Consider the following 25,315-nt stretch of genomic DNA (forward strand, 5'->3'; position numbering starts at 1 on the left):
ATTCCTTCTGCTTTTTTTTCTCACTAGAGCTGTTTACTCTTTCTTTGGAGGAAAGTTGACATCATCTTTGTCATCTTCCATACAACTCACAGTATCATGAGCTATGCAGAACTCTAATCAAGATTTGAGTCATCCTTGGCCACTGAGAGACTTAATTTCACAGGTTAATTATATGCTGAGTGTAACAGTGTCCATATTAAACAATATCATTTTTTGTTTGTTTGAATTTTCTTGGTCTTGTGTTTTGAGAGGTTGAAAACAGAAATGTAGAAGTGAATGGAAGAATAAATATCTGCATTTTCTATCTCCTAGGCTCCCATTTCAAACTTTGAATCCCACACTCCATAATATTATTAGCAGACATGACACAGTTTGAGGCATCATTCCAGGGAACAATGCCAGAAATCCTGATAGTGTCTCAGCCCTTCAGAAGAGGGCTGTTCCTGCTGACCAATTAGCACTGTGGGCAGGGTCTTTTTAACTTGTAGCCTGCTGTCTTCACCACAAAGGAAAAAAAAGGATAAAAAATAAAAGCCTGACCAACATCCAGATATTAATTTTTACCTTTTGTACCTAAGGATTTCCAGCACTTTCTAAATGTTATTTAGTGGGCTTTAAATATTGTCTAGCATATTTCTGGGGCTTCTGGTGACTAGTTCTGCATTACCTTGCTACTCAAGGTGTATCTTGAATAGCTAAGGAATACCTTACAGCCTTGCCATTCAAGAACTGGACCTTTTGATCCTAGTACATCCTTTACTTGTAGTGAGAGAGAGTTACTGCTTTAGGAGCTTTTGGTCAAAACAAAGAATGCAGAGACAAAGACTGATCTGAGCTGTGGAACAACACTGTCTTAGTGACTGGAATCTCAGAGCTTGACTACTGGGTCAGTTTCATCTTTCACATGTGTGTTCAGACTGAGTCACAGTGTAGCTCAGAAAGTGGTGGACCATTATATTTTAATACCAGAAGCAGATGAGCAGCTGCAGACAGGGATAACTTTTTTTTTTTTTTTCTCCTGCAGAGGGAGATAAAATTCACCAAACTTGCTGAAATTTCCCAGAGGCTTGGTGCAAAGGTTTTGGGTGATGGCTGCTGCTGATCTGCAGTCACATGACTGCATTTTATAAATGACCTCTGTAGTACTGCAGAGGCATAGTGTGGTAGGCATTTTTCTTAACTACAGACTACTTACCCTCAGAGGAGGAGCTGGGGGGTGAATGTTTGCCTTCAAGTAAGTCCTGATGATTGTTTCATCTGCAAGTAAATCCTGGAGATTACTTCATGTGTAAGAGCCTTTTAGCTCCTTCTCCTATCAGCTGTCCAGCTAAGCTATTAATCATCAGGCAGCTTCTCTGAAAAGGGATAAAACAGAGGCTCTAAATAATAAAAAAAAAAAGCACAGGTGAAAAATTGTAGCTTTCCCTAAGGCTCTGTAAAACATTCCAGTATGTCCTAGAGATATGGAGACAGTCTCAGAGCACATTAAGGCTAAGGTGGGGCCATATTCCCCTCTAAAATAAGTTTGCTGCTTAGGGTGCTTTGCAAGCAAGATCAGAGGCCAGACCAGGGCATCAGGCTGCCTGCAGAACAACTAACATTGCCTCTCTCGGGAAGAAATCCAAAGCGTGGCATGCAGACAGCAACAGTTGCTCAGCTTTTCCAACTATCTAGAATAGATCTGACAAGCAATTAGAGCATGAATATATTACGGAGCCAATGGGGGATGCCTTTGTTAAAACTTGTGACCCATGCTTAGTTGCTGTTTACATTGGCAGCAGCTTTGAGGGTGTGCAAGACCCTACCTGCCTGTCTTTCTCCTCTCTCTTTCCCCGTGCAGAGGGAGCTGGGAATCTCTGCATCTCATTGGATATTTCAAATGCTTTCTGCACAAGTCATGATGCTGAGTTGAGGAGCTAAAACCAGATGTGCTGCCAAGATTATCTCCCTGGGCAGATCGGCTGCTCTCCACTCTGTAGCGCTGGGTGAATGGAAAACTGCCAGTGCTGGGACTCAGAATGTGTCTGATGCCTGAAGTCAGGACTTTCTTTCTCTGCCGCTCCTGCTGTCTGACACTGCCTGGTTTCTGCTTGAAGCCCAGTGCCTGTCATGTAGCAGAGTGCTGCACAAGAACAAGAGGTATGTGATGATTTTGCAGAGTGTGTATTTGTTGTTTTCTTTTCCTAGAGGAAAAGCAGATATTTGAGTCTAGCCTCACACAGAAGAGTCTAAGACTCTAAAAAAGGAGATGGCTTTACAAAGGGAGAAAGAGTGGGAAGGACTCAGTGTATCGCAAAAATTACTACTGGATGCTAAGCTAGTATTTTAAGATAATTCTGAGGAGTTGTGTTTATATTTGGTTTTATACAGAATATTTACATGGATGTATTTGAGAGCAACAGGCTTCTAGTAAAGGGAGCCTGCTTTCTGTGGGAAATGGTGTCAGAAGACACCAAGTTCTACTACAGACTGATTTTTGTGATCTTGGGAAAGTTACTTTCTCAGTTTTTCTTGAATCATAATTATCTGTTGTTTCTTTTCCTCCATTATTCCATGCTTTGCTTGGCTGGATTGTTTAGTTGTCAGGGGCTATCTTTTCTTAGTCATGTACAGCTTCTGACCTGGAAATCCTTTTTCAATTGCTGCCACAGTAATTTCACACAGTGTGTGCTTGGGTGGGCTGGGGAGGGGAAAAAGAGTTACAGGTTAGTGTGTGTTTTGTGTGTGAAACATATGCATTTCTGAATGACTGCCCGTACTTTCTTCTCAGTGCTTTCATGTGTGAGAGGGACAGTTAAATGTGAGCCTAAGCATGAATGTGGGAAGGTAAAAGACATTTATCTGTGCAGGTGAGCACGTACACAATCTTCACCTCCATAAACCGCCTGTCTGTGAGGCACCACATGCATGCGTGGGTGTTTGTACTGCTGCACAGCCACATCCAGGTGTGTGCTTGATTATCTTCCTACACATCTTTTAATGTGTGTATTTAGCTGATGTAGGTGTGTCTGGACTTTTCCCGTTTTATGCATACGGAGTCGTCAGTACTCCCTGTAAAGAAAATCTACTTATGAACTGACTTTATTATCTCTGTCTTTATTTTGGTTGAAATCAGAGCTCTGATGAGGAAAAAATGAATCAGGGAGCATATATTTTCCTGCCCACTGCATGTCTGGACAGCATAACTGAGTGTATAGGCTTTGTATGTCAGGAGCTGGTGGGTGAGCTATTCAGGCCAGGACAGAGAGCCTGTCTGTGTCTTTGTACATCATTCCTGGCTCACTTTTTCCACAAAGAACCACCTAAATCTTTAAAGAACAGAGACAGCATGTTGGAGTAGAGGGAATAAATTCTGTAGTTCTGCTAGCCCATTTTTGGTATCTTTTGGATCTTTCTGAGATTAAGGATGTTGTCCCAAGCATGCTGTTTGTTTTCTTTTTGGTTTGGGTTTTTTTCCTTGATTGGTTTGTTTTTTTGTTTTGTTTTGGGGTTTTTGTTTTGTTTGTTTAGATTTGGGGGGGGTTGTTGTTTTTTTTCTTCTTTGAAACCAAATAAAAGGGCCTAGCTATAGAAAAGTGTATGACAAGGAAAATTAACCCTTGATTTGCTAGTAGTTTTTGTCTTTATGTCCAGTCTAACTCTGTCTGACAGTGTGGCTGGATGGCACTGAATCTCCTCTTATGAACTAAAAGAAAGAATTTAATGTCTTCCATCAGTATCATCAAAGGGAGTGAAGTGTTGCCAAGTTCAGTATTAGCTGCAGGCCCCAGAGATTAAAAACAGGCCTGTGCCTTGTGGAGTCTACAGATAAAGCTGCGTGTGACTGACTCCACATTAGCTTTCCCTTGTCAGGCAGGACATTTCCTGTCCAGCCTGGCAATGCTGTCACATCCTGGTACTTTCAGGAGCATTTTACTGCAGCAGTTTCACAAGCCCTTCTGAGACCTGGCTGAAGTGAGATGAGCTTTACAGAGATAGCAGGAAACCTACTCAGTCTGCCCTGTTAGCCCTGGAAGACTGAAGTAGATGCATCTGCTATGTCTTTTGCCAGTGTAGCTGTGAGAGCCCTAGTGGTAATTTTCCTGAGGGCAAACTTCTTCAACACCATCCAGCAGATGCCCAGATGAAAGATTCCCACAAGCCCAGACTGTAAGCAGCTCCCACTTGCCTTTGAGAGTTGCTGTCCAAACCCAATCCAAAGATAGCTGCTATTTCTCTGAACCCTAACACTAGTTGCCTTTTCTAAGCCATGGACAAGCTCTGCAGCCACAGCACAGATGAACCATTTCTCCAAGGCCAAATTTCCAACCCAAATCTAACTGCAACTCTATCCTTTCCCTCTCCAAACCCCAAGCCTAGTGCTCTTACTGCCAAAAGGCTTGTCATGGGAGCAGTCATTCTTTTGAGCAGCAGCTGCAAGGGTCCTTGGCAATGGCTCAGGAAAAAAAAAAAAAAAAAAAAAAAAAAGGAGAGTGAGAAAGGAAAAGCATGCAGTGTAAAGGTTCATCTATCACAGCTGCCCAACTCCTGCGAGTCCACTGGAAACCCTTGGTCAGTACTGAGCCCCACATAACCCAGCACTTCTTCTGTGCCCTATCATGACAGCAGGGGTTACATGATGAGATTACAAAGCAACTTGTTGTCACGGGCTGGCAATTAACCAAATGCCAGATGCTCTCTATTAATCCCCCTCCCCTCCCTGATAAAGGAAGGAGAGAGAATAAGGGAGAGAGACTTATGGGTTGGAAAGTAAAATACACAGCTTTAATGAAACAGTAATGATTAAAAAAGGAAAAATTATTAAATATATACAAATATACAGGAAAAATGATACCACGTTCCTCCCCTTTTCCCCCTCAATAACTTTCACATCATCACCAAGGCTACAGAGCAGCCCTAGGGAAGTCCAGGCTGGACTCCTGGAGTCAGCAGCAGCCGAGAGCTGGAGGCAGGAATACACAGATTCAGGCTGGCATGGATCAGGACCACAGGCAGAGGAATGGATAGAATCCTCCCAGGATGCCAAAGCAAACAGGGACAGGTGAAGAAGGGCCAAAGGGAAGAGCAAAGGGTGAAGGTGAAGGGGTTTGACCCTTGTGATACCTTAAATTTATACTGAGTATGACACATATGGAATGGAATACTCTGTATGGTCAATTTTGATCATTTGCCTTGTCTGCTCCTCCCTAAAGGAGGGTTGCAGGTGTGATCTCTTTACTCCATTTCTCTTTCCAGAGCATAACATGTTCCTCAGAACCGAGCAGTGGCCTTGGTTCTGCACACCATTCTCTAGATGTAAGTATAAACACTGAGCATTATCAGTCCTAGAAACACACGCTGACTGAGAAACTTGCTGTTAATTTCAGCAAGTGCAGCTACTTACAAGAGACTTAGCTGAAAACAAAATTACAAGATGGAAAATTATCTCTATCCTGGCCCAAACCAGGACACCTGTACAAAAGCAGGGAGAGATTTTGTGTCCTAGAACGTGACTTCAGAGACTCCCATCTCAGTGAAAATTCAGATTAGAAACAAGAACTAGTAAAACCTCTACTCTGCAAGAAAACCAGTATTTACAGTTGTAAAGATAAGTCTCTCCCATGCTCCAGGGCATGCCTTACTGCCAGGTTAAGGAGGGAATTTCCTTTTATACTTTTCATGGCCCTTTGCTCTGATACTGTAGTGCAGTTGTATAGGCTGGGATGTAAAGAAAGTTTCTGTCTTCTAATGGATAACAAACTGCCAGGGAAATTATATTGGACTTTAGGATACTTCTTGTATGTTTCATCTAGGGAGCTGAAACTGATAGTGAAAGACTTGTTTCACTGGGGACTCAGCAGGGTGGGACTGAATATAGAAAGCAGGTTTGACATCATGTCTCCCATGGTGGCCAGGTTGGATGAAGATTTGAGCAACCTGGTTTATTGGGAGTCATCCCTGCCCATAGGAGAAAGATTGGAACTAGATGGTCTTTAAAGTCAATTCCAACTCATATCATGGAATGAGCCTATGAATGGTGGTTAAGAAAATTCCTGTCAGGAGTTATCAGCCTCCCATGAATATTGCACTAAAATAAAAATGAAAATTTTTATTTTTATCAAGAAGGTAAGTAGAGCTCTAAGGAACAACCAAAGTACCTGGTCTGCTATAAGAACATGCATGCATCTATTAAACACTGCTTCTTCTGGCTGTTGGTTACAAATACACTATAACTCCAATATTGCATGTTGCTTTATTTTTCAGTCCTGAAGGATTAACAGAGTACTGAATGCATGATCTAAGGCTCCTTGTTATTAGTGGAAAGCTTCCTGTTGCTTTGAGAAATCTGAACAAAATTTCCCATCTGCTAAAATCTACAGTTTCATCTGAAACTGAGTGAATTCTGGGATTCTCTCACTTACTAAATTCTTATTAATTTATCTTGGTAATCCATCACAATAGTGGTGCTAGAACTAGGGATTCAGGATGCAACTCAGCAGCTGTCCTTTTAGATGGAGGAGACGCCTAGTGGCAGGGATTAAACTAAAACCTCTGGGATTTACATCCTGAGTCACTTCTTTGTTTTCCAAAAGATCTGGTGCCAACAGTGGCATTCAGCTGCTGGTGTTGATCAGGAACTCCCATTTCCCCAGAGACAGAGACAGTACTTCACACTTGGTGTTGCATGTCTGCAGTGGATCTGACTTAAGAATTACATAGGCCACTCTGGTTTTAGAGTATCTAGTGAGTAGAGTAAAGAGGTAGAGTATCTTCTGGTATTTTCAAGGTGCAAGAAGTATGGTACATGTTTTAGTAGGAAGGGCAATGTATTTTGAGTGGTTTTTATTCTGTGTTTTAATTTTCAGTCGGCAATTTCAATTAAAGGAAAGGAAATAGAAATGCAGAGGGTGGAGGCAGATTGTTGTGATAGACAGTTCTAATGTTAGCAATCTGCTGCTTAGTGGGATCACAACCTGTGGGGCTGGCCTACTGCAAACTGTTGAAGGACAACCCTGTGATGGCCAAGAGGTGTGTTCCATAAAGTCAATGTAGCCTTTGTTTTGGCATTTTTGGGACAGAAGATGCAATGTAAGTATGGGTACTTAATCCAGATTCAGCACAGTTGTAGATAACCATAAGTGTCAGCTTAACCCCACCTTCCCTGTGTTTAATGAGGTGTAAACTGAGATAGCACAGAGGATGGTTTGAAACACTCTTAAGCAGGAAAAAAAAACATGTTTCTCTTGCTCTCTGTTGTCAGGGATCTTTGGACAGCGACTGGAGGACATTGTACAGTTTGAGAGGAAATATGGCCAGCGCTTGGCCCCACTGCTGGTGGAACAGTGTGTGGATTTTATTCGGGAACGAGGTCTTAAAGAGGAAGGGCTCTTTCGGATGCCTGGCCAAGCCAACCTTGTCAAAGATCTGCAGGATTCTTTTGACTGCGGAGAGAAACCCCTTTTTGACAGGTGAGTTGGTGTCAGTAAGTTCAGGCTGGTTTATCTATGGCATGTAATACCTGTTAGGAATGGCCTTGCAGTGGCTGTCCTAGTTTCCATGCTCTTTCCATACCATAGTTCTCTTCATCTAAATTGCCACTGGTGCTTTCTCCTGCATGGTGTTGGGTGTGGAAGCCCTCATCCAGCTAAGTGCTTGAGCAGAGGAAGAAACTGAGCCCATTAATCTAGATGGTGCTACTCCAGCATTGCAGCTTAAGCACATATTGAATGAAATACATTGTTAGATTTGGGGGTGGGGTACTCAGCAGTTGGTGGGATCCCACCCTAGAAATAGATATGACAGAGGTGAAACAGGTGTTTTATTGCTTTTGGTGTTGCACTCTCCCTTGCAGCAATCAGGGGCCCAGGTGCAATATCTTGACTCTTCCCCTTCCTTTGTCACCAAGTTTCACAATGCTCATACATCTTCTCTGGCTGTTATGCATGCAATGTATAGAACTGGTCATCATGTAGTAGCAAACCACTTTTTCACCCCAGAAAAATTCTTGGCCAGAATTATTTTGTTTGGTCCACAATTTCAGCAGCTGAGATAGAACATCTATTTCAAAACTGAATATATCTCTTAATTTGCAACAAAACTTGAGTCAAATGTTTCTGAAATAAAAATGGGAGTTTTGCATTTTTCTTCCCAGTATAGAAATTTTGATGTAATCACTCCTTGCCTGGTACAAAGACATAGAAACTGCCTTTTTTTTCTCCTGCCCATGCTGATATCAGGGAGCAGCAGGCGCCAGCTGCTTCTCAGAGAAGGGTGAGACAGGAGCCAAGCATGGTAACAAAGCTTTCAGAGGCAGTGACAGTCAAATGAATGCCTGGCAAGTCCATTGTGATGAGGCAGGTCCAAAATCAGGCTGGGTGATCTGTTTGGGAGTCAGTGTCCAGATCCAGATCAGCAAGGTCTGCAGCCAGGCACAGGCACTGCTGTGAGGCAGGGGGAGTTGTAGCTCACAGTCTAAACAGTGGAGGCTCAGTTTCAGATAAGATCCCAGGGGAAGAGTCAGCCCTGGCTCAGAGTGCTCCGTCCAAGGTCAGCAAGGGAAGGGGCAGCATCTCCCAGCTGCACTATCTTAATGTTGGCTCTGAGCCCAGGCAGTCAAATCATAAGGAGGGTAAATGCTCTCAGGGCCCTTGTAGACAGATCCTATCCCACACTCTGTAACTCCCATTTCCTCCCCTTTCACATATGGAGATGTTACCCAGAGTGAAGGGCAGCATTGTGCTCACCTAACCAGGGATTTCAGAAATGGGCCCTGACCCTGACAGACCTTGAACTCCAGGTTTATTTGAATCCAAGGCCATTGTATAGGTCTGGCCCAATCTCCAGCACAGATTCAAAAGTGGGATCAGAGCTGGGATCTTGATTTGGAGACCTGGCTCTACTCCTTGCTGAAACTCAGTAGTAGCACTTTCCCGGGTGATGCAGGCAGCACCTGGCATATTGCCAGCACATTTACCTAGGGGATCACTTTCCCTGATACTGTAACAAGTCTCAACATTGCCCATAGCATCCTTGTCTACTGCTGCAGGAAGAGTTAGTGCTGGCAAGAATATCCTTGGAGTTTATTTGGAACATTCTTTTAATTCTTCCTTCCCCTCAACTTTCCAGACCACTTATCCTCCTTTCTTTGATTCTAAACTGCAATCAGGATTTGCTCCCTAAAAAGAATTGTCAAAAACTTAAAGAAAAACGATAAACTTTGGAATCATCAAATTGTCTCACTTTATCTTTTCTTAAGCAAAATCTTTGAATTTTTAACTGAATATCTGGATGTCCTAGTTCAGAATTAGAATTACCTTAATTTATGTGGAAGTGAACAGATTTATTTTGGAAAATGCTTATAATCTGGAACAGGAGTAACTATGGAAGGAATTAATTAGGAATAACAGTTTCACTTTCATGTTTTACCTTAACCTAACCCATACTAACTTCAGGGTCGTGAAGATAAACCAAGCCTCCCCTCAGCATTTTTAAAGCAGAAAGCACCTTTATTTTCATAGGCATTTGCAATGGTTAAATAGATCAGTGTTGTTTCACCCTTAACAGAGGCAATAAAGATCTCCATGAAGGAATGCCTGCCTTTTTGGTCTTTAATTAAAAATGTGATAACTGAAGGCTCAGTACATAATTAAAGGAGTCCAACTTAGGTGTACCTAAGCAGTGTGGCATTTGGAGTCCCCCAGTCTCTGCCTTTCAGTCTTTCCACCACATCCACTTGGAGGCCCAGCTCATTGGTCTTGGATCTCTACAGCCATAGTCAGCAGCAAGGGAGAGGCAGTTCCACCCTGACTAAGTGAAATACATCTCATCCTAGAAAGCATAATTTTCTGTATTTGTAACTAAAAGTATCCATGCATGGCCTAAGATACCTAGCCAGCAGCAAATATTTTCTACAAGTGTGAAATCTCTGTATTTGTTTCCAAATTGGATACAGTCAAACAAATATCCTTTTTCTTTTCCCCTCTAGTTGCATTCAGTGCTTTTAAATGTCTTTTGTATCTAAAGTGATCTTCCAAATCCTAGAGCCTGATTGCCCCATGGTGGATTTCATCTTTGTGAGGACTGATAATTAAAATATTTTTAAAAGGCTTGCTTTTCTAATTTGGGTTTTAAATGCATATGCCTGCATTTAAATGTATGCCTTATGAGAGGCCAGGTGTTGGTGTTCTGGAAGCATCTGCAGCAGTATGCTGCTACTGCACTTCCACAACACTGGGAATTTGGCTGGATTTCACTTTGCCTTGTGGCTGAAACAATAACATCAGCCAACAGACCTGAAGCTGTAGTCTGGGCTCTGCTTCTGAGTGACAGTCATATCCTCCATCCATGCCAGAAACTCCACTCTAAAAAAGAAAGATAGAGGGCACTGATGTTATCTGGAAAGCATTTATAATACATTAAGAAATGAAAGAAATACATTATGTGAAACTCTGGTATTCTCAAATATGATGGAGGTGTTTAATAGGAATACCATTATCAGGATTAGTAGCAAGGGTACCTGCTGGCAGCTTCCTGTTGTAATGTTTCCTGGGGTTTTTTTGGCTGTGTGTTCCAAAACCAAAATGCTTTAAAACATACTGAGCAGAAGAGATTCAGCTTTCAGATGGAGGTGAGGATTTGAAACTCCTGTGGTTACTCATGGGTTTTTCTCAGAGTTCTTTAAAAATTCTTTAAAGACTGTCAGGGCAATAGTGGGTAGTGGGGAGCTGGTGACAGAGTCTGTTTAGATTTCCAACAGTCAAAACCATTGAGGAGGTTGTTTGAAAAGATCAACAAAGTTGTATGGCAAGAGACTTGAAATGAGGGAGAAATATTACCACACATCAAAAGCTTAACAGGAAAAGGAAAGGGAGAAACAGGTGTATCTTCACCATAGGACCTGACATTTCAATGCTAACTTGAAGCAAAGGAGAGAGAAGGGGGAAAAGAAGTGCCTGGAGTGGGAGAGAGAAGAAAATCTGATATTCCAGCACGGCAGATGAACTAGGAAATGCCAAATACTCCAGGCAGTGGGAAGATTTGTGACTCACAAGCCAGGCATCCACACTAAATGGCAATAGAGGTCCTGGAAGAAATACAGCTTTCTCCATTTTTTTCTTTGAATGAATGCCCAAGTCTCTTGGGAGCCTGGCCCAAGAGATGCAGGTGGGTGCTGCTGTGGACAGGAGGGATCAGTGAGATGATGAGAGGATTTGTTTGATTGCAAAAGGATGCAGAGCTTTACTGTCAGTGCTACATGATTGCTGTGCACTTACATTGACTGTATTGCTCACATTCCTAATTCACACTGGATGACAAACCACAGCAGCACCTTACCTTAAGCAGTTTTAGGGGCACATCCCTTTCACTGCCCATATTGCCTGAGATGCAATTATATCTTGACAAAATGGGAGATTTCCCTCATTCCCAGGTAGACCCTCCTGCCTAATGCAAACATGTGGCAGAGCAGCTCCCTTCCATGTGCATTCTTAGTCTCTGTCTCAAAGAGGAACCTTGATGAACCCATCAAATGAAGGACATCAATCTTTAGGGTAGTGTGAGTTTCTAAATTTCCTTCCCTCTTCTCTATTACAGCAATACAGATGTTCACACTGTGGCATCCCTCCTGAAGCTTTACCTTCGAGAGCTGCCAGAGCCTGTCATCCCCTTTGCCAATTATGAAGACTTTCTCTCTTGTGGACAGCTACTCACAAAAGATGAGGGAGAGGTCAGTGATACTTCTAATCTACTTCTGTCTACCTTGAAAGTTGTTCCCAAGACTCGGTGTAGTACAACTTTCTTCTCATCACTCTTCAGGACTGACTTAAATCAATGAAGTTCCTGGGAACCTTCTGAATTTTCCTGAAACCGTGAATTTGGCATCACTATCACACACTCCTGCTTGAATAGGAGCTTTTCTGAAGTCAGTCTTGCAGCCTGGTTCTTCTTTCTTCTGAACAAAACTGTTCTGTAGTTTAATCAGGAAGAGATGCAAGGTAGGAGGTCTGGGTTCCTTTCCCAGCCTTGCTGTAGACTCACTAGCAAGCTGTGTGAAGTCATTCCATTTTTCTGCGTTTTCAGTTTCATGCATCAGAACAGCATGTTCTGCATGCATCCCAGTTTTTGGTGGATGGGATGATTTGGTGGATTGGTTGATCAGTATCATGATCTTTGTATTACTTAGAGGAAAGACACTACAAAAGTGCAGGCTAAGATATTATCACAAAATAGAGGAAATAATGCTATGAATACTTCACCAGAAGAACATCTTCTGATGTTCCTCTCTTTGGTGTCCAGGCAGGGCAAAGGGCAAACAAAAACCTCCAAGTCTGTGGCAGTCACAGAAATTTTGATTCACTGCTTGGGAGGAGAAGGATAATTTTCAATATGATTGATGGCTCTGTTTAATCCATAATATTGATGCCTTTGCTGACTTCACAGGCACACTGGATCTAGTCTAATGTGGGTGGAACTATTCCACCTTCTAAAACAGATGTTTAAAGAAGCCATAAGGGTTGTTGCTAGTGATAGCTAAAGAAGGCTAGAGCCAGCTAAAGGTCTGAGGGCTTATAAATTGCAGAGCACAGTTCTGTCTCTCTTTTTCTGTGTGGCCTCAAGAGCACGCTCACATCTTTGTCTCTGGTGGGAGCTGTTAAATCTGTTCTGTACGGAGAGCCAGGGATTCAACTTTACTTCAAGTGGCAGAAGGCTCTGAGGATATTCAATCCTTTATGATGCCCATAGGAAAATAAAATGCAATTGATAGTTTGCAATTCTCTAATCAACTCTAATCAACTCTGAAAAAGCAAATTTCTGTGCATCACACAGGATGTTACCCCACATGGATATGCATTTGCATCCTGAGCACAGCCACATCAGTGTCAGCACACTGGTGTTGTCTCTAGTAGGTACAGCAAAGTGTCCACTAGCTCCAACATTTGCTCATTTTCTGCCTTATCCTCAGTCAACTTAGGCATCTCTGCAGGCTACTATGTTAGAGGCAGTACAGGGATTGATTTCACAAGAAACACCAACATTTCTACAGCAGTGGGGCTGGTTTCATTATGGTCATAAGATGTGCAGACTGGGAAGTTTTGGATCCATTAAGCGCTATTGCACAAGAGTAGAGACACTGCCAAGTTGGGCAAACTTAATTATATATCAATTGCTCAGCTTATTAACTACATAGTTTGCCTGATTTTGCCTGCACAAGCTGCAGCAGTTTGGAAAGCAACATCTGTGTTGGTTTTGTAGCAGCAAGGCCAGACTCAAAGGGCTTGAAGTGCAGAATTCTCTTTGGATTAGAAAGACACTAATTGTATTAGAAGCACTAGAGAGCCAAAAAGAAAGCTTACAAAATACAGTACTGCCAATAGCACAAAGTTGTCTTGTTAAACTGCTGTTGTAAACATAACCCCTATTTTGTCCTCAGGAAAATCTGGAACCTCAACAAGAGATGTTTACTTTTTCAGAAAGGAAGGTGGATGCACCTATCAAAGGTTGAGAGGCCATACGTGCACAGTAGCATGTGGAGCAGAATGTAGCACAGTCAGACCCAGCCTGTAGGACCTGACTCACCTCTCATGTGGGAAGTCCCCCTGCTCAAAAATACGTTTTCATTGAAGATGTAATTTTTTAGCAAAAAATGATAAGCAGGAAATTTTATTTAAAAAAATATTTGAAAAAACCCACAATCTACTGTTTTAATTTGAAGTATTAATTAACAGTTATTTTTCACTTGGAAGTTTTGAATGAGACTTTTAAATTCAAAATTTATCATTTTCTTTAGCTTTGTACATTTGCCTTCCAAAAAACTAAAATTGCTTAAGACAAAATAGTGGTTCAGATAAAACTGATGGCACCACATCCTCCTACATTGTGCTGATATACAGGAATTATTATCAGATTTGATTGGCCTGATGTCAATCTGCAGCAAAAAATACTCCAGCACTGCCCTAAGCTTTGTATTTTTCATTCAGATTGCTCTTTATCATCATTCTGCACCAAACTTACCTTTGGTATTGGAATGAAAACAGAAACATAAGAGAGACATTGGGTTGTGCTGAGGCCTCTAGGTACCTCAGCAGGACTGCAGCTTTAAAAATATTTTATTCCAACCACAGCAAGCTGGGAAGAGGGATTAGAGATAAAAAAAGAATTAGACTAAGAATGAATGAAAGAAATTAAAATGTTTAAAAGCTCATGAGTCTGACCTGACACGACACGGTAGTATTTTTGTCTTCTCTACTGCCTAAATTCCAGAGATGCACACAGCAGTTAAATGGGCTAAACACACGGTTTCAAGTTTTTAAAAAGAGGTCTGAAACTGGGTGAATGTCTGAAATGTTGCTAATTTTCCAGCCCTACAAAAAGCTCATATTTGGTGCTGAACTGTTACACACATTGTGAAATCCTTGGACTTGGGATCACTCCTTGGAAAGCATGCATCATCATAAATTAGACATGCTGCATTTCCAAGGAGGTAAGAGTTGCTGAAAAAAAACATGAAAAATGACAGTGCAGTGCCTTTATTGCTTGCTAGGCTACAGTCATAAGCTTAATCAGGGCTGTTTGTTAATAGCCCAGCAATTCCAAACTTGCATTTTCCTTTATACTTTCACAGTGGTGTTACTAGGCTCAGCCTTCTGCCATCTATTGGTCAGGTGGTTGGTGGGTACAAAGCTGTGGCAGAAATAACAAATGTTGCAGCAGGAGAAAAGGCTTTTTTAACCTACCAAGTGTACCTTGGCAAATATGAAGGCACTCTGTGTCATACTTTGTTTGTGATTCCTCATGAATTATCATGGATGATAAATTTTTAGAACCTTCTGTCGTTTCTTTTAGGTAGCATGTATCTTTTGGTCATTTTTTTCTAGCTGTTCACATCTGCCTTCAGTTTCTGTTCTGAGCCCCCTCTTGCATCCAGAGGAGCCATTCAGAGCACCTGAAATACAGTGCCAAATACAATCCTTATTTCTCTATTTGAAATAAATCGAGTTACAGAGCAAAATTCAAGATGTAATTAGGTCTGTTAACTAAACTTTGTCCAGTTCAACCTCCTCACTTGAAGGCTGGATGACCTGAACAACTGACCTGAACCTTCACAAAAGTAGCAGCTGTCCTTGATTGAAATGTTTTCAGAAACTTAAAAAGGAGGGTTGAGATTTTCAAAAGTGACTGACCTTTTATTGGTGTCTACATTGTTGTCACTGTTAACTGGCTTAGTTTTTAAGCTAATTGAAATGGAGTTACTGCTTTTAAGAATTACTTTTTAAGTGTCAGGTTTTTATTAGAGGAGTTTTTTTGTGCTGGGACATACAGAATAAAAAAGTGACTATACGTTCAGGACCTTAAAGATGCAAGCAGGACTACAGACTGCTTTCTGGGTCTTTCTGACTTCTTGTGCCCAGAGAAGTCAGGCAAGAATCTGGCCAACAGATTTTCCTCTCTAACAATCCTTAATAAATTGAGGGAAATTTGAAAAGAATGTCTATATGTGCTTCTTCAGCTTAGAACCATCTGCTTCTGGAATTTCTCCGTCATTAGGGTCCACCACTCTTCCTAAATGTGTTTGAATATCTTGTTTCCCACAAAAGGTTTAGTTGGCTCAAAAAATGAGCAAGACCAGCATTGAAATGAACAAGCAAATGAAGCCTGGGACTGTGGAAGGAGGATAGGCTTCTGAGTCAGAGGTATTCATTAGATAGTTTAAATAGCTTCAAGGTTTTAAGTCATTCCTCCAGCAGATGTTTCATCTTACACTTTACTAATGTAGAGACAGAAATTTTATGAGGAAGTATGTTACAGCTCGGAATGACTGCAGATGCAAGTAAGAAATTAAAAAGGAGTTAGTCAAATTGGAATGTCATTTAGCTTCTTTAAGAAAAAACTCCTCTGCTTAATTGCACTCAGTGCCTCAAAGTTTTGAATAGCCTAGGTGCTAAAAACACACATTTGCCAGTACATTTATGTCAGTGCCAGTGGGCAGACTTTAAAGCCAAGCAGCCCTCACTAATTGAAGGATTTTACACAGCCACTAAAGATGACAGGAGGATTTCCAGTGATTCTGAGAACTGAATTAAGTTCCAGACACTGGATTTTTGGTAAGGCATGAAACACTGGATGAGACTCTTTTTAAAGCAAAGCCTCCTTGTGTTGCCATCTGTTATTCATGGCTTTGATTCTGGAAGAGGACTTTGTAGTACTGAAGGAACTCAGGTCTGCTTTGCAGCACTGAAGGAACTCACATCTACTTGGCATCATTTGTATTTATAGCTCTCTTTGTTTTTCCTGTCCCTCAGGGAACCCAGGAACTGGTTAAACAGGTGAAGAATTTGCCCCGAGCGAACTACAACCTCCTCAAATACATATGCAAGTAAGTAAAATTAATTAATAGTTAGAAAAGTCGTTATGGTTTACGAGGCACCGTCTTATATGCAAATAATTTACCCTGAAAACATGAATATTCAAGCATCATTTGAATGTAAGTTACTGCTCCTATTAAACATGAGGAGGTGAATGTGCAGCTGGCCTGAAGGAAACTTGGTTTATCCAAGAGCATCAGCCAAAAAAACTGCTGTCACCCTCAGCCTTGCCAGCAGGCATGAATGATACTAATACATTATCTTGTTAATTCCAGAAGCACTTAAAGGTGAGTAAAAAGGGTATTTTATCCAGGGACTGCACACTTGGAAGATTATGACACAAGCTAAGGAGCAGTCAGAATAGCATCAGCTATACTTCAGTTGGAAGTGGGGTTGGGAGTTGCCTTCCTCTTAGAGTATCAGGCACTTCTGTCCGCAGTTTTTGCAAAGTGGGATGGAATGTATTTTGGAAGCTGGAACAGTCTTACCCTAGATACAACGTATTAAACTACAATGTTGTATTCTAGTGTCTGTGGTAATTCTAGTGTCTGTAGTAATTAACCCCTTTATGACCAGTGAAATTTGTACATTTGGGGCAGGCTACACAAACATTGATGAGAAGCCCATGAATTATTCAACATGTTTCAGGTCCTTCCTAAGTGTACCGACAGATATAATTTCTGAAATGTATTTTCTGAATGCCTTAAAAAAATATTTTCCTCCCAATGTACTCCTATAGCCATTTGTTTTAATGTCTGAGCACCTCAAAACATAGATGGCTGAGATGTACATGATTCTAAGAATGAGGAAAAGAAAGACAAGCAGAATTCATTTCTGACTTAGTGAATTAAACTGAGAGTTCATGGGTCTCAGAACAGTGTCCACTACAGGGCAAAGCTGCAGAAAAAATGGGAAGGGCTAAAAAAGTCACACTGAAAGTAAAAGCATTCAAAAATTCACCAAGTAGTGTAGAATGGCAAGGAAACTTTTTTTCCTCCCAAAACCCATCCACTCTTCATAAAAATTAGCAGTAGTTTAGGAAACAAAGTACAGAGTGAGACTGTTCACTTTTGAGGGTGCAGAACTACTACTTCCTGCTGTTGCAGGTTTGGATGTCATGTTGTCCTTTTACAGCTTCTGTAATTATGTACAAGCTATTTACATGTTTTTACAGCTTTTCTCTTACTATCACTCCTATTGAGAGGCTGTTCCAAATTACAAAAACATTAACTGCTGGGAATTTTCTGCTCATTTCCTTCTTTTACACAGTCTGCCTGGATTTCTTCTTGTGCTGTCTTTGGCTTGCATAGTCTTTTTCTCATGCTGGTTTGCCCAGTTGTAGCATTCACAAGAAGTATTTGGTCTGCCTCTTTATCTGTATTTTGTTAGATTCAAGCAACAAAGCTCATTCCACAGGCTGCTAGTTCTAAGATGAGGAGATGAGTGAAATATTCTTTTACTTCTGTTACATCTATAAGTGAAAATGGGGAGAAGTCCATCTGTTTAATTGGAGAATTCCTCTAAAGATGTGAAAATCTGTACTTTGACACCCAGTAGGAGGCTGGGTATCTGGTGGGCTGGTACCTTAGGCAGAAACCATCCTGTTCCCTCTTGTAGGAGAAATGTGGGATTATTACTGAGTACTCATTAGTGCTACTCCTTAGAAGCATTTCAGGTGGCAGGGTTGTATAAATACAGGACAAAATTGTTCCTGCCCCAAGCGCCTGCAGTCTGAGAACTGATTTATTCCTCTCCTCCTTTGATTTTTTTTGGGGGGCCTTTTCAAGGTTCCTTGATGAAGTTCAGGCTCACTCCAACATTAACAAGATGAGCGTCGAGAACCTGGCTACAGTATTTGGACCAAATATATTACGACCCAAAATGGAAGATCCAGTGACCATGATGGAAGGTAGGTACCACTCTTGTGAGAACATACATAGATGTGAGTCACACATATTTTTTGGTAGCTATATCACTCGATTGTACAGTCAGCAACAAGTCAACCAATCCCTTCCATCAGTGGCTGTAAAGGAATGTACCAGTTGGCCTCCACTTACCACTGGCCTGGGAGTGGCTCTCCTCTCCACTACATGGAGATTCATTTGCCTTGTTGCAAGTTGTTATGCAAACTCTTTTTGAACCCACTGCTAATATGAATCTCAAATTTTCTTCAGGACCATGCTGATTCCCTCAAAGAGCAGGTACAAAAATGTGGAGAGGAAAAAAAAAAGGAACCTGGATCTGTCGTGTAATGCTCTGACTTCCCCTAGTGGCCAGATGGCCAGAGCTGATGAGTTTCTTACAGTCTGGACCAATAACATGCAGACCACAGACCTGAACTGTTAAAAAAAAAAAAAAAAAAAAAAAAAAAAAGGGATCCTTTTTTGATGATTGGATTTTTAGATTTAATCATTATTTAGATTTTATCATTATACTCATAAGCAGCAACAGAGGAAACATTTTGGTTTATTGTTAGTTGAGGATAGAAGACTGGCTAAATGGATATAGAATTAATTATTCTCTTTTTAAGGTTTTTTTCTTTTGCAGCAAGTGCTTTGTATTAGGTTTAGCAAGTCATCATCTCTATTAGTTCATAATTGTCTACTTCACTACTAAAGAACTATGACAACTTATTTCCATGGATTTAAATAACTGCAATAATTGCGAGTACTTTCTATACACCTTCTGCAGGTGCTTTTATCATACAGGTGTCATACTTCCCCCAGGTCTGTCAATATATGAAGAGTGCAGCAAAAGGCCTGAGCTGAAATTTCTGGTTGTTCTTCAGTAAACTCAAGCTCTAGGCCTGTTAAGATTATGAAACTGGGAGCAATGTAGTTGTGGAAACCTGCTCATTTTGGAAGCTGTCCAGAGAGATGCTCCATCAGGATCCAGTATATATCTCTGTACAGAGCTATGCTGTCCTGCACGGAGGCACATGCTAAGATTGACTCTGGCTCTGAACCCTATTCCTCAGTGTGGCACAGTTATGCCCTGTTTTCTAGGTGTCCTGCTTCTCTGTTATCCTTAAAATGTGTCCTTTAGCAGGCCAGTTTATTAATCATTTGATGCTGATCATTTGCACACTGCTACTCAGATACATTCATGAGTTCAACTGACATCTGTATCCTTCACAGTCCCCGTTCCCAGCACTGGGAACAATTCCTGTCTCTTGCAGTTCTGTAGAAATGCCAGAACAGTGTTTTCTGTAGACTCATTGCTGAGCATGATGGCCACAAGCCCCACAAGGAGCTCACCGGGCACCTCACTGATAGGAAGCACCTGAGGGCTTCTATGATGTCTCATCAGCTGCTTGCATTTGTTTTCTGCCCACAGGTACCTCTCTAGTTCAGCACCTGATGACAGTGCTGATAAGCAAACAGGGGCGAATCTTTGCCATTCCTCAGGCAGATGTGCCAGGGGGGCTGCTGGAGATCAGACCCGTGCAGCAGCGCAGTATGGTGGAGTGGATCTCCGAGGAGGATGGGGAGGACAGCAGGTCAGAGAACAGGATTCCCGGACCCACGGATTTGCCTTCTACCAATGCTATGGTACTAGAAGCCACTCCTGGACTTGTAGTAAAAAACATTCCTTCACAGCACAGTGGCAAATTGGCTGAGCCTGCCAGCAGCCCAAACAAAAGAGTGCAGACACTACCTCCATGGAAATACTCCTTCTGCCAGCAGGGAGCACGGTCTGGGAGTCCAAAGTTTGGCAACTCATCCTTAGATAACCCCAGCCTCTCCTCCAGTGGGAACTGGTTGATGAATGGATTGTACTCCCTCCAAGGCCATTGCCATACAGAGCCTGGGGAACAAGTAAAAGACTCGTGTTCTGCCCAGAGACTCTCTACTTATGACAACATCCCTTCATCCAGCCTCTCTCTCAGCACACACAGTGTGGCCAGCACAACATGGTCGACATCATCATGTGAAATCTCCGTGGTGGACTCGGTGAGCAGCTGCCCAGCCTGCTGGGCCAGTGACTCCTCTGCTTTAAGCTCTCTCAGAACTGAATGGGTAACTCAGGGCTCACTGTCTCAAAGTGAGGTGAAGATTGCAGATCTGGAGAACAGCATTGACAGGTTTGAAGCATGTAGCAGCAGCAGCAGTGAACAGAGCAATATAGCTGCAGCTTCTAGAGACTCTGTCAAATGCTCTAGGGCCTTACAGAACTTGGTGCTGGAGCTAAAGGCAGAACTGAGCAAACAGAGGACTGAGTATGAGACTAATATCAAAAGGTAATGTCATCTGCAGGGGGTCAAGGAAGTAATTTGTCAGTATTACCCCTGTTCTTACATGGGTGTGGGCTACCAAGTGTTCAGATTCTCAGACCTCGAGGGCAGTTGAGCACTGGAACAAGATCCCCAGGGAATGGTCACAGCACCAAGCCTGCCTGAGTTCAAGAATCTTTTGGATGATGCTCTCAGGCACATGGTGTGAATCTGGGGGTGCCCTACACAGGCACCGGAGTTGTCGATCCTGACGGGTCCCTTGTAACTCAGCATGTTCTATGATTTTATGACTTCTCAAAAATTTATCTGAACTGCGCTCTCTTCCAGTTGGCCAGCTGATAAGGCAGGAATTTCATTTGCTATGTTCCTTCTTTTTCCTGTGATTTCTTGTGCTGTTGGCTTGACAGCCTCTGCAGCTGGAGAGGATGACTATAAATGGGACAGGTCTCACAGGGCACAATAGCTAAGAGGAACATGACTAATAAACTAATAGTTTTGTAAAACCAGGCAAGATGCAATCAATGCCTCTTTGTATTAAACAGCTGTTCAGGATTACAGCCCAAATGATCTTCCTGTCGAGTCTAAGAATTTCAAGCCAAGTTTTTCAGCTCTCAGAAATTTTGCAATCTTTTTACCACATCTGCAGCAATTTAAATGTATGAGACAAGTATTTTCCTTTTGAGACTGTGAGAAAGACTAACTAGCAAAGAAGGGAGGTGGCTGAGAAGGAAAACTTTGGTCTGCCTCACTGGATTTATTTAGTCCCCATAGATAATTTAGTCCCCAAAAGTAATAATTAGTTCCTTCCTGATTGTACATGCACTTGTATGGTTTATAGAACTCAGTGTGTATAGCAGGGCATGTTCTAATGAAGGAATACAAGCTTTTCTTGGCACATGCATGAGTGCAGAGAAAGCAGAGTCAGTACCTGCCTGGAGCAGGTAAGGAACACTTGCTGATGGAAAAGCTCTTATTTATCATCATCAGCTGCCCACTTTCTCTTGCTTAGTCAGAGGGAAACAAGATTTATGGTCTTTCTATAACCAATTTGTTACAGAGCATTTCCTCCTCAAGTTTAGTATAATTATCAGGCATACTCTGTTAAGTTTCAGTAATTCATGCTTACCATCTGTGACTTTAAAAACTGGAAGTATCTTGGAAAGGACTAATATATTGTGTATATAGAAATGCAGTAAGTACTGTGACCCTGTAACTCAAACATGGACAGCTACTTTAGGCTGCTGTAGCTGACCCCTAAACTTTGTGGTGGAAAAAGTCAATTGCTAGTTCAGAGCTGCAGGATTTACCAAAAATGTTACAAAGGGATGAAGCATTCCAGCTTCAATAGAGTCCTTTTCTATTACAGAAGACAGCAATCTGGGTGATAAAAATCTGTCTTCACTGAGATGGGCAGTTTTTTGCAGATGTAGTACAAATTTCTGTTCACTCATCAGTGCAGCTTTTATTCTGCTGGACTTACTTGGTGAGAAGCCCTGTCTGTATGAGACTTCCCTAATTGTTAGGAAAGTTGTGATAATGTTTATTTTGGCACCTTTAGCCTTATATGAGGGAACAATTTAAGGGAATACACTGCATTGCCTTCATCATCGCCTCTTGGTGGTCTGTCACAGAAGTCCCTTTTTTTGTTGTTGCCATGGAGTCTGTAGCTTCCATGTCCTTGTTGAGTGTCACTAAAAAAGCCTATCTAAAAGGAACCTATGCACAGTTTCACAGGGAAGCCAGGCACCCCAGCTTCACAGTTGGGTATTGTACTAATCAGTGAGAATTAGGTGCATTTCTTGGTTGTGTTTTTTAAGTTAGATGAATGACACCTTTCCTGGGAAAAAGCCTAATTTATTTATTTATTTATTTTTACATCACAAGTTTTGAATGTTCTGGTGATCAGAAATTTCCATCTGGATTTACTCCCTACTCTGTATTAACACCATTACTGTCTTCCAGTTCGGAAACATGATAGGGAGAACAGAAAGGAATGTGCCTTCTGTGTTTGTTTGAAATAAAAAAAGACATGAACCTTGTTCTTTGACATCCCTGGAGAAAAGCTCTGAGTCTTGATTAGAGCTTTGTGCACAGAAAAATTTAAGATGTGTTCAGATTCTTCCCTCGTATGAAATGTGGGGTTTTTTTGTAAAATTTTGTTCCATCTGAAAACCTTTTGTTCACCTACCATGATGTCAATGACAAACTTTACAGAAAATACCATAAAATGGATGGTGAGAAAGGACTGTTAGCTTACTGCAACCTGACCTCCAAGGATGTTTACCTGTACTGGATCTTCATATAGGGAAAAACAGTATCAGGATAAAAACAGAGGTTAAATGATTATTTTTGAATTACATATTTGAACTCAGTCTGAAGAATTAATACAGCTCCTCAGACATTCAGACTTTTGATAGACTTTTGCCCACATTGTTTTGTAGGACTTGATCATATTTTCTAAAGATACAAAGAGAGGAAGCTGCAGCTTTCAAGGATCCTCTACCTTTAAATCCAACATTAATGAAATAGCATTTAGTGCCCTCCCTTAAAGCTTCCTCTTAGAATTAAGATATTTTAGTTCTAAGTGGAACAACTTATATGTATTATAGCTAACAGTATTCATCCAGCCATTTAAACCTTTTCTTTCTTCTCTCTCTCTCCCTCTCTCTCTCTCCTTTGGTTTTAAGAATTGAAGAAACAAGTATAGACCTGAGCAAACAAGTGGTTATGTTAGAAGAAGAACTGGACCAAGAACGAAAGAAATACACAATGCTGGAGATAAAGCTGAGAAATTCTGAACGTGCTCGTGAAGATGCTGAGAAGAGAAATCACCTCCTGCAGAAGGAAATGGAAGAGTTTTTTTCAACTTTAGGATGTTTAACTGTTGGGAGTCGAAGTGCTAAAGTCCCCAAGTAGAATAAGCATAGAAAATTCTATTTTTGGCAAAACCAGTAACAATGCACTTTTTTCTGGTATGTACTTATGTATCATGAATGATTCTACAGTGACTGTACACTTGGTGAGACTTGTTCCATTGTTTTTATGTGTACTGTAGTGTTTGGGCCGTCTGGGAAAGAATGCTTGAAGCTGAGATGTCAGATTGCCAAGAAAAAGCAGTGTCAAACCAGGACAAAGCAGGCACCCTTTCTGCCCATAAATCAAAAGGTACTATTTTCCACAGCTACACTGCTGCCATCCTTGGACCTAGTGCACCATCCTTTTGCTGACCGAAGGACAGTGTCAAGTCCTGAAGGGTGGGAGGGATAGCCAGAACTGATGGACAGGCTGAGCCTGGAGCTGAGGGCCTCCTGCACTTGTGCTTGGGAAGACAGCAGCTCCTGTTTGTCACCATATTCAGTGTCATTTAGTATATGGATTTAATGAGGTAATTTTTTTCCCCAGTCCCTATGTAAAGGGACCTATGTTCAGATTTCTCATTCCTGAAAGTGGAATTATTTTATGAAGATAAACTGTGAAAATAAAGTCTACAAATGGGCTGAAGATAAGATACCAAAATCTTGACAATTCACTAATTACCAAACAGTTCTAGTGTTTTAAAAAAAAATTCAACTTATTAATCTATATGTAGCTAATAAGCAGATTGGCCACACAAACTACATGGAATTTTAAATATGCACTTTTTACCCTACATCTCTGGTGTCTTTTTGAGCAAAAAAATAGCTGCAAGAAGCTCTCATGAGCTAATACATACTGACCAGACATCAGGGTAGGAGGTTTCTTATCATCAAAACACATCCAACTGCTGCAGTCCGTTAATCTTTAACAGCAAAACCTATGGTAAAAGAAATAAGATCAATTTTGAGGGAGGACAAAATAAAGGGGGAAGGGTGGGGATCTATCTTCAACCTCCCCAGGACAATTTACTATTAACTGCCTTAAAACATTTCTCATTACAGCAGTTGAACTTTTTGTTGTTCACAATGAGGAGAGGACAGGAATATACCAAATAACTCAGAGCCTAAGTTCATTACTTCTGCTAAAGAAATATCATTAGAACAAAGCTGTCAAGTCCTGCAAGGAGCAGCCAGGGCTCACTTCTTTGAGATGCTGCGTGTAATGTTCATAGAACCCTCAGCCATGCAGGGCCTGCACACAGAAAACACTTTCACCAGATTCAGCTTGAACTCTGCTTGCCAGCCCAACACTTGCAGAACTGTTTGCTCTTTCTTGGCATGACTCTTTGACAGCTGAGGCAGCTGGGGAGTCTCAGAGGAGAAAGATTTTTAATGGAAAAGCACCACAACATCATGATCTGGCTACAGAGAAAGTACAGACTGTAGCTAAGGTGCCTGCTTTATTTGTGTTCAGAAAATTACTTGAATTCATCTGTCCTCTTTTCTTACTTATTTTCTGGAAATAATCATAGAGTGGGCTTTGTGTACCAGCAGATCAGTCACTTTTCTCTTCACCATCTCACAGATATTCTCACATCTGAAGTTAACTCGGTTTTACCTCACTGTAACGACTTCCCTTCCTCTAGAAATGAAAACAATTTTTAGTGAGAAAAAGAAACATTTTAGCCTAATCTTTCTTGGTTAAAACAAGTCAAGATAGGTGGTAAAAGTAAGCCGAGAGGGTAGGTCAAATCAGTAGCTTCAAACCATTTCCCCTTCGCAGAATATCCAGCTGGGCAGCAGCAGCAGCAGCATCCTGCCCTCTGCAGGCAGCAGCACGGCTCCGACCTTCCCTTTCCCACCCCCTGCCTTGTAGTACTAAAAGC

The 25,315-nt window shown here is 41.5% G+C and overlaps 1 protein-coding gene across 1 annotated transcript; it reads left to right on the forward strand.

Moving 5' to 3' along the window:
* Positions 1 to 1,695: 1,695 nt before the first annotated feature.
* ARHGAP22 (Rho GTPase activating protein 22) lies at positions 1,696 to 24,090 on the forward strand. The gene is made up of 7 exons (XM_071748787.1): positions 1,696 to 2,139; positions 7,241 to 7,448; positions 11,572 to 11,704; positions 16,278 to 16,351; positions 18,128 to 18,249; positions 19,677 to 20,580; positions 23,262 to 24,090. The coding sequence occupies exons 1-7, from the start codon at positions 2,019 to 2,021 to the stop codon at positions 23,488 to 23,490; spliced, it is 1,791 nt and encodes a 596-aa protein (XP_071604888.1). The 5' UTR covers positions 1,696 to 2,018; the 3' UTR covers positions 23,491 to 24,090.
* The last annotated feature ends 1,225 nt before the right edge of the window (positions 24,091 to 25,315 follow it).

The sequence above is a fragment of the Heliangelus exortis genome, chromosome 7 (genome assembly GCF_036169615.1).
Source record: "Heliangelus exortis chromosome 7, bHelExo1.hap1, whole genome shotgun sequence".
NCBI classification, from domain to species: domain Eukaryota; kingdom Metazoa; phylum Chordata; class Aves; order Apodiformes; family Trochilidae; genus Heliangelus; species Heliangelus exortis.